Source organism: Eucalyptus grandis, chromosome 6 (genome assembly GCF_016545825.1).
Source record: "Eucalyptus grandis isolate ANBG69807.140 chromosome 6, ASM1654582v1, whole genome shotgun sequence".
Lineage (NCBI taxonomy): Eukaryota > Viridiplantae > Streptophyta > Magnoliopsida > Myrtales > Myrtaceae > Eucalyptus > Eucalyptus grandis.
Genome location: NC_052617.1, coordinates 3,075,429 through 3,084,025, shown reverse-complemented (window position 1 = coordinate 3,084,025; position 8,597 = coordinate 3,075,429). Strand labels below are relative to the sequence as shown.

General features: G+C 41.6%; 1 protein-coding gene across 1 annotated transcript; it reads right to left on the bottom strand.

Moving 5' to 3' along the window:
• Positions 1-255: 255 nt before the first annotated feature.
• On the bottom strand, positions 256-3,270 carry LOC104447836 (cytochrome P450 81Q32). The gene is made up of 3 exons (XM_010061565.3): positions 2,720-3,270; positions 2,280-2,622; positions 256-1,031 (listed from the first exon to the last, which is right to left on the bottom strand). The coding sequence occupies exons 1-3, from the start codon at positions 3,265-3,267 to the stop codon at positions 411-413; spliced, it is 1,512 nt and encodes a 503-aa protein (XP_010059867.1). The 5' UTR covers positions 3,268-3,270; the 3' UTR covers positions 256-410.
• Positions 3,271-8,597: the final 5,327 nt, after the last annotated feature.

Genomic DNA, 8,597 nt, shown 5'->3' with positions numbered 1-8,597 from the left:
TGGATATGCTAATGTGGATTCCCCTAAATAAATATAAGGTGAGCACCGGAGTTGGACTTGATTTATCTTGTATGCAGACAATCATTAAGACACCTTTCCTCTCGAATAGAGACTCCCCTAAATCTAGCAGAAGACTTTTGACTATCGTAAAGTCATGCCTGTCGCTATGTTCTCCACCAAGATGCATCACGTTGTTCGACCGCAAGGAACGTTGGCTTCCTATTTTCCTATTTTTGGTTGTATTTGACTAATTCATCGCCAGGGGAATCTCAAGTATAGGATCGCTTTACACGGCCGGCTTTCTTATTTAAAGAAGAAAACTAATGTATTAGCACCGGAACGACAAATCTCAAAATCTTTCTTTAGAACTAAGTCGAGGTGTTATCTACCCCTCGACCCATCAATCGAGCTCAAGCCTGAGAAAGAAGGTCCGATGTGAAGGAGCGAGGCCTGCATTTAGCCAACAACGGCTGAGCTTTGGGCATGGTCAGTCCGGTCCCTTCCGTCATGTCGATCAGTTCGTCGCTAATTCGGTTCCACTCAAAGCATTGGATCAACGACCCGAGTGTCAACCCGATCATGCGCAATGCGAGGTTCTCGCCCGGACACCCTCTCCTCCCTGAGCCGAAAGGCATCATCTTGTACCCATCCCTCACGCCTTCCATCCCTGTGAACCTCTCCGGTCTGAACTTCGCTGCGTTGGGCCAGTAATTGGGATCGTTCTGTATGGAGAACAGGTTGATTAGGAGTATCGTGCCTCGTGGGACGCGGTAACCTCCTACGCAGCACTCCTTCGCCGATTCATGAGGAATAAGGAGTGGAAGCACGGGATACATCCGCATCGTTTCGTTCACGACACAATGGAGGTAGGAGAGCTTTGGCAAGTCCGATTCGTTGACAAGACGGTCGTGACCCACGACCTCATCTATTTCGGCTCGCGCCTTCTTCAGAATCTCCGGTTGATTTAGCATAGCCGACATTGCCCATTCCATGGTCAAGGCCGATGTATCAGTTCCGGCCAATAATAAAACCTGCCAAAGAGAAAAGACCGTACATCCACATTTCAAGCTTTAATAAACTCCCAATGAAATAGAAAGAATGAAATAAGATGTAGGTGAGACTAGCTTCCAAGATAAAATCACTACACTCTACGATTATAGGCCTGGGAGCATCATTATTCTCTATTTTTCTTGGGATTAGTTCGTTTTGCGAAAAATATCACATTTCCGAAAAATCTTTTCTAAGAAATCATTTTTCAATAAAATAAGGTATTCGGCTAAAACCTGAAATTTGCATTGAAAATGTTTTCAATGCTTCATTATCTAATTTGACTTTTAATATTTTTAATTGGCCAAAAATTTAATTTTAATTTTTATATATTTATTTTTTAAAATGAATTTTTTAATTATTTTTATTTTTAAAAATCGAATTTTTATTATTTTTATGTTTAAAAATCGAATTTTTATTATTTTTAATTGCTCTTTTCTTTTCCTCCCTCCTTCTTCCTCCTCCTTCCTCCACCGCCGCGTGCCTTGACATGGCCGGTTGCCCGGCGATCGACCAAGACGCAATCGCTAGATTCGGTAAGCTCAAGGCTTAGTCGATCCAGGGCGAACCACAAGCTTGCGGCCAATGGATGCGACTCACCTAGAACTAGGCAAGCCCAAACTCCACCGAGGCTGGCAAGGTCACGCTCGCTAGATCGGCCTTGGGTGAGGCCGGAGTTGGCATGTGGCAGTCGCTAGCCAAAGAAAATAAATAGAAAAGGGAGGAAAAAATAAAAAGAATTAAAAACTCAATTTTAAAAAAACATAAAAATAAAGAAGAGGGAAAATAAAGAAAATAAAAAATAATTTGAATTTAAAAAGAGAAGGAGGAAGTGAGGGTTTATAGGGTGTGAGATAAGAGAGATTAAATGAGCAAAATATTTTCCACTTGTCAAAAGCGAAAAACATTTTCCCCTAATTTAGAAGACTTTTTTTCCCTTTATGGAAAATGTTTTCCCCAAATAATTCATTTTCTATGAAACAAATACACGAAAATTTGGAAAGCTTTAAGTCAAAAATTATTTTTCACGAAACGAACGAAGTCTTAGTATTAAATTTATTGTATGGTTTTGAGAAGATTGAAGAGATTATAGAGCTGGTCTAAATAAAAGTCAAATAATTTATTGATTGAGTGCAACATATCCAACTACTTAATATTAAATTCTACAGCTCGTAATTGGTAAATATATATTCAGCTGAAAAACAAGGAAGATGGAAAGCAAAGAGGCTCACCAGCATGAGGCTCTTGACAGTCTCGTCCTTGTAGTACTCCGGCTCAGTCTCCCGCAGGGACAGAAGCACCTGAATCAACGTTTTCCTCTTCCCCCCTTCCGCTGACTCCTCCGGCGACTCGTCACCCTCACCGCTCCGGCTCTCGTCGATCAAGCTCTGCATGAACTCATCCCTCTTCTTATGCAACGCCGTTATCTTCTCCTCCAACCCCTCCAGCCCCATCCGCCTCAGGAACGGCAAGAAATCGCCGATGTTCGTCACCCCACCAACCCTGAACGACTGGGTCGCGATCTCCCTGAACTTTCTCGCCTCCTCTACCTCCCCCACGTTCTCTTCGTAGTACCTGCGCGGAAAAGGATTAATTGAACTTCGGTTCAATTTAAAAGTTTAGACCGTCAAATATGAAAGCGTGATTTGATGTTTAAATATTGTGGCGGCACCTCTTTCCGGCGATCATCTGCATCATCACGTTCAACATCAGCTCAAAGAAAGCGCACTTCATGTCCACGCTCTGGCTGCCACTCTTGGCAAGCAGCCGGAGCAGCGACCTCACCTCACTGGTGCGGATGCTCGACAGGGTCAGGAGGCGGCTGGTGGAGAGTAACCCGAGGGAGGCAATGCGGCGGAGGTTCCGCCAGTGTTCGCCGTAGGGGGACGAGTCGAGGCTGGTATAGTTGTAGCCGAGGTGCTTCCTGGCAAGGAGGCGAGGGCGGTTAGCGAAGACGATGTCGTTCTTGGCGAGGCACTCCTCGGCGGCATCTGGGGAGGAGACGACGAGGACGCGGCGGGAGCCAAACTGGAGGAGGGTGACGGGGCCGTGCCGCCGGGAGATCTGGGACAGGGAGCGGTGGAGGGGCTTCTTGAGGAGGTGGAGGTGGCCGATGACGGGGAGGGTGAGGAAGGGGCTGGGCGGGAGGCTCCGGATCTTGTGGAGCAACCGCTTCGCGATGGCGTAGAAGGCGAGGAAGAGAAGGAATTGGATCACCATTTGCGCGAGAGCGTGGGAGCGTTCCGCGCGTTCGGCTAGGAAAGTAAAAGAAAGCGGTGGGGTTGCATGGAATTGGATCACAATGTGAAAAGTTATATCTATCAGATGGGCCCTTTATAAATAAAAAGAGTAAAAGAGAAGAGAAGAAAAGAGATGGCAGTGGGAGTTAAAAGATGGGATTGAGCTGGATTTAGATTGAGAGTTTGGGACCACGGCTAATTATTTTATAAGCTTAAATTATTAAATGAATGCATGTGATTTATTATTTAATAGTTAGTATGGTCTCTTATTGAGTACTGAGTGTGAAAATTTAATTAGGAGGGCAAATGAAGTTTAAAAAAATTCGAACTCAGAACTTTCAACTTTGATATCAAGTAAGATTTTGGTATCCTGTGAAAATTTGGTGGGATTATAGTCGATTGTTTTAATAGATTAAGTTGTTATATTAAGGCGTGATTTATTATCTAAATATTCAAACATAGATAATGGAGATCATGAGAAGTCAATGCCTAGAGTTGGCCACTGGCTGACTGCCTCCATCTTTGTTCATGACCTTTTGTTCTTAAAGAGTTGGCAAACTCAAGTGGTGACAATGAAGACAAATAAAAATTGAAAAAGAGTAAGAACGGTTAGTAATTTCATGAAAGTTTCAATAAGTTGCCAATAAATTACCAAGAAATTTTATAATCTAAATTCTTTTTACCAATAATTCTTTTGACACTTATCAATTCTTTCACAAATTTACCAGCAAAGAAAAAAATCTACTTTGATAAGGGAACAATGGAATCATTTGCAATTCTTATACCTAGTAGTCTTACAACTTAATAATTGAAACTCTCGAGCCAACAATAAGTTATAGCTTTATGTCCCTTTTGGTGGTCTGATTGAAAAAGATGAGCCTCATTTTTTGAAGATGAGCGCGGTCTTGTCAAGTTAGGCTTGTCCCCCATCGATATGAATAATTGATAAATTCGGTGACGGAGTGAAATTTACACATTTGAATAGTTGATATGACTCAAACACGTATGGAGAAATAACAAGTTCATAGTTTGACTGTTGGAAAGCCAAAATTTCCGAAAAGATTTCACGTTGCGATTGGTTCTATTCGCTGTATCTTCCTCCGTGCGACTAGATTCGTTTGCCACTAAATCATCGCCCTTAAAGGAATTGACGCCATATCTCATCCTTTTCATTGTTAATCTATTATTATTATTATTATTATTATTATTATTATTATTATTATTATTATTATTATTATTATGTGGATAGAAAGATGTCACATCTCGGAAAGGGTGGGCCTGAGGCCGTGCCGTCGCAAATGTCGAGTGGGGGACCCGCGTTTTCATGTCAAGTTTCAAGTCGCGAGCGACCGCCACCAATTCCACGTGTGAAATGTGCCACCAATTCCATGAGTTTAAATGTCAGACTGATGTTTCAGAAAATTATTGGAACTTGATATGCTCTCCTAAGTAACACCGATAAGCGATATGGACACGCGATACGATACAACGCGATATGTCGATATATCATTCATTAAAAATAAAGAATTTAAACACGTTAGAACACATTATATATTAAAAAAAATTTTAATTTGATTCAAATTCATAAATAAATAAATAATAAAAATAGCTTACAATGAATTTACATTAATAATATTAATAAATCTATGCATATAAAATTTAAAAGATATATTAATAGTTAATCTATATCCATATTTGGGAATATATTTATAATATTTTTAATTTTAACAAAAATTATAAATGAAACTAATGACTAACAAAAAATTATAATCAATTAATTTAAAAAAAAAATCTATAATCTTTTATCATATTTAAAATTTATCATTATTTAATTTTTAGTATTTTTATTTTTGAAAACTACTTTTAGCTTATTTATTTTTTTAACAAAGATAACATTGCCGTCCAAAAATATTTTCCTCCTCCTTCTTTTTTTTTCCCAAACCCTTATTCCCAAAATTTATTTCTCTCCCTCGTTTCTCTCTCTCCCACGCCATTCCTTGACTCCCACCCCACACCACACCACCCCTCTATTTCTTTCCCTCGTTTGTCATCCCACTCACCAATCATTTCCCTCATTTTCCTCTTCCCCGCTCCCCCTCACGCCACCCCCTATCCCTTGGCCCCCATCACCTGTTGTTTCTCTCTTCCCCCTCACCCCCATGCCACCCCAAGCGCCCCCCCAATAACCCGTTGTTTCTCCTCCTCCTCCCTCCTCTTCGCCTCTAGTTCTTTCCCCTTCTTCCCCCCCCCCCATCACCTATTAACTGTGGCCTCCTCCTCCTTTTCACGCGATCCTCTTTGCTCTCTCACATGATCCTCTTTGCTCTCTTTCAATCGCCTCACCTCGAGCCCTTCCTCATTCATAGCCACAGCCACAACCTCATCGTCGGCTCTCTATCACAGTATCGCAATCGCGACCCTCTAGATCGCCTTGGTCTCTACTCTTTCTTTGGCCCTCCCTCACTGTCACAGCCTTCACCCTCCATCGTCTTCTTCAACAATCCTTTCTCTAGCATGTGTGTTAGAACGTGTCGAGAAAAGTTGATCACCTGTCGAAAAATCTAACATGCGTCGATCACATGTCCGAATCAACACATGTCGGACACGACACAGAAGCTTCAATAACATGTCCATGTTTCATAGGTACTCACGACGCAAAACTTTCATTTGTGAATTAAGATTGCGTTTGTTACAAGAAAGTATTTTTTAGGAAATTTATTTTTTTAAAATAGTTATTTTTATATGTTTCATAATTTAAAGAAAGCGATTTCCGTCATTTAAATATCATAACAGTAAAAAAATAATTTCTCGAATATAATTTTCTTCCAACCAAATGGACTAAATGAAGTAGGTTCTTATTTTGCCACAATGTATGGACCAAGGGCGTTTTTGAGAACTCTTGCAAACAAACACAATCTCTATTCACCTAGGAGTATCTCTTCCTACAAATCCGTACAAGACTTGAGTAGGCTAGTTGAGGTCCTTCGAGGTACCGACTACTTGAACTACCCTCCAAAGGAAAAAGTAACTAATAGAAATGTGATCGTTATACATAGGGATAAGCGGTTCCCGGTTCTGGTTCAATTCCACCTAAAACCTGGAACTTACCATTGGGTACAGGTTCCTCATTTTTTGGAACTTAGAACCTACCCGTTAGAATTAAAAACCTGGAACTTACCATGTCACAGGTTTTAGGGTCGGTTCCAGGTTCTAACAGGTTCTTTTTTCTTTCTTTTTTTTATGAACGCAATAATAATAAACAACCTTATACCTCTTAATCCTCACTCTTTTTTTGAGCTTATCCTTCTAATCATGATTAACATAGAAAAATAGCTTGAACTCACTATAATGGGGTCCAACACCTTGACAATGCTTCAAGGAGCAGTACTCCAAAACTATAGATGTCTGATTTTTTTGTGGGTTTCCAAGTTTTCATGACTTCGAGAGCCTGATAACCTGCACTTCTAGGAGGCACTGTAAGAGTGCAGATCAGAGGAGTCAGGCCAAACTCTGAGATGCAACCTTGAAGGTATGTTGGCCATGGATAAACCTCCCGCCTCTAGCCGAATGGATGTGAGCAATGCCTTTAGCCACTTCTAGAGAAATCTTCACTCGCGATGCCCAGTCCAATGGTTGTCTCTCACCTTCTACAAATCATTATTAGAAGGTAACTGTCAACAATGCAGCAAATAGGAGACAACCTACAAAAGATATTTCTAGGTAACATGACAATATTCATGCAATGACATTAGCATTGTTCTATCCTTACAAGACATCGACCCTCATAGTTGGACACTTTCTACTGATAGTACATGTCTATATCAATTATCTCAAGTTCTATGTCTCATGCACCGGTGCAGAATGCATACCAATTGCCTAGTCTTCATTCTAATTGCTCTCATATCAAAACAAAGACATTATCTACATCGTGCTAGGACATTAACATTAATTGGAGCATAATGATATATGACTTTACTTGGTGATCAATTGATCAATGCCATACTAGAGCATGATACTGGTTATGGGGAAAAGCTTTTTTCTTATAATTTTCATAACTTTGGTTTTCACCTACCTCATAGCCAAAAAAATTGACTTTTATAGTCTGCTCTCCAGGCCACTCACATGCTAACAAAACAAGACTGAGCTTTTTCAAAAGACCAATTACTAGATAATCGAGATCACCTAATCATGATATTTTTAGGTCATTGCTTTCTATTGTATATGAACACAGTACACATCTACATAAATGATTGGCAAAATTAGGATTCCTTGGTTAGGAAAATTGTCTAAATAATATACAAAATTGACTAGGTGAAGCATACCATGCAACAGTAAGGAGAAATTGCCTCCTATTATATAGTCATACATAAGGAGCTTCTCATCTTTTGAGTAGTATATGCACGAAGTGGAATGACATTCGGATGTTGTCCTACCCTCTGCACGTTCTCCACCTGCTGCTCAAACTCTCGTTTCTCTGCCACCACTTCCTTCAGCCTTTTCACCACCACAGTGGTCCCATCTCAATCCTTTGCTTAAGCTTCGACAAGAACTTCTCATTGTCTTCCTCAACTGTCTTCAGCAACCTCTTTAACAAGTTCCTCATCTCTATCAACCCGAGATTCCCAATATCAACCTTTGTTATCTTGCCTTCTCTTAGGCGAGAGCTTTTCAAGTGTAACCCTCATTGTCAACTGTCTTTAGTCGTCCACGTATAATGAACATCACCTCATTGATAGGGTCCCCTTCCCTCACTAAGTATGTACTTGGATCAGGGTACACAAGCATGACACTCACATCTCAGAAATCGACCAAATAAAGCAGCTAAAATGTTAGATTAGATCTAACAGTTAAGAGCAAAAACAACAAGAGATTAGACTTGCAATTGAAGTTGGAGGAGGTGAGTTTCTTCGGTGTCGAGGGCAGCGAGCGGTATCAAGGGACGTCAGGCGGTGTCGAGGGGGTCGAGCGGGCGTCGAGGGGGATGTGCGGCATCGAAGGGCCGAGCGGTGTCGAGGGCCGAGAGGTGTCGAGTGAGCGTCGAGGGCGTTGAGGGCGTTGAGGGGCTGACCAGGCGTCAAGGGGGTCGCAGCGGCGTCGAAGGGCCGAGAGGCGTTGAGCAGGTGTTGAGGGGGCCGAGCGACGTTGAGGGGGGTCGGGGGCCAAGCGGTGTCAAGCGTAGTCGAGAGGGGGAGTGGCGTTAAGAGTGGTAAGCAAAAGATCGAGAGGAGCGAGCTAAGTCATCGTCGAGGGAGTCGAGACTCTGGAGTGGACAAGGAGAAGAGAGCAAATGAACTCTAGAACTGAAACTAA

What these genes read in the sequence shown, in the direction of transcription:
- LOC104447836 (XM_010061565.3), bottom strand. Translation starts at nt 3,267, where the DNA reads ATGGTGATCCAATTCCTTCTCTTCCTCGCCTTCTACGCCATCGCGAAG. An exon ending in CAGATGATCGCCGGAAAGAG is followed by an intron (nt 2,623 to 2,719) that starts GTGCCGCCACAA and finishes TTTTCCGCGCAG; the next exon opens with GTACTACGAAGAGAACGTGG. An exon ending in CTGTCAAGAGCCTCATGCTG is followed by an intron (nt 1,032 to 2,279) that starts GTGAGCCTCTTT and finishes TCTCTTTGGCAG; the next exon opens with GTTTTATTATTGGCCGGAAC.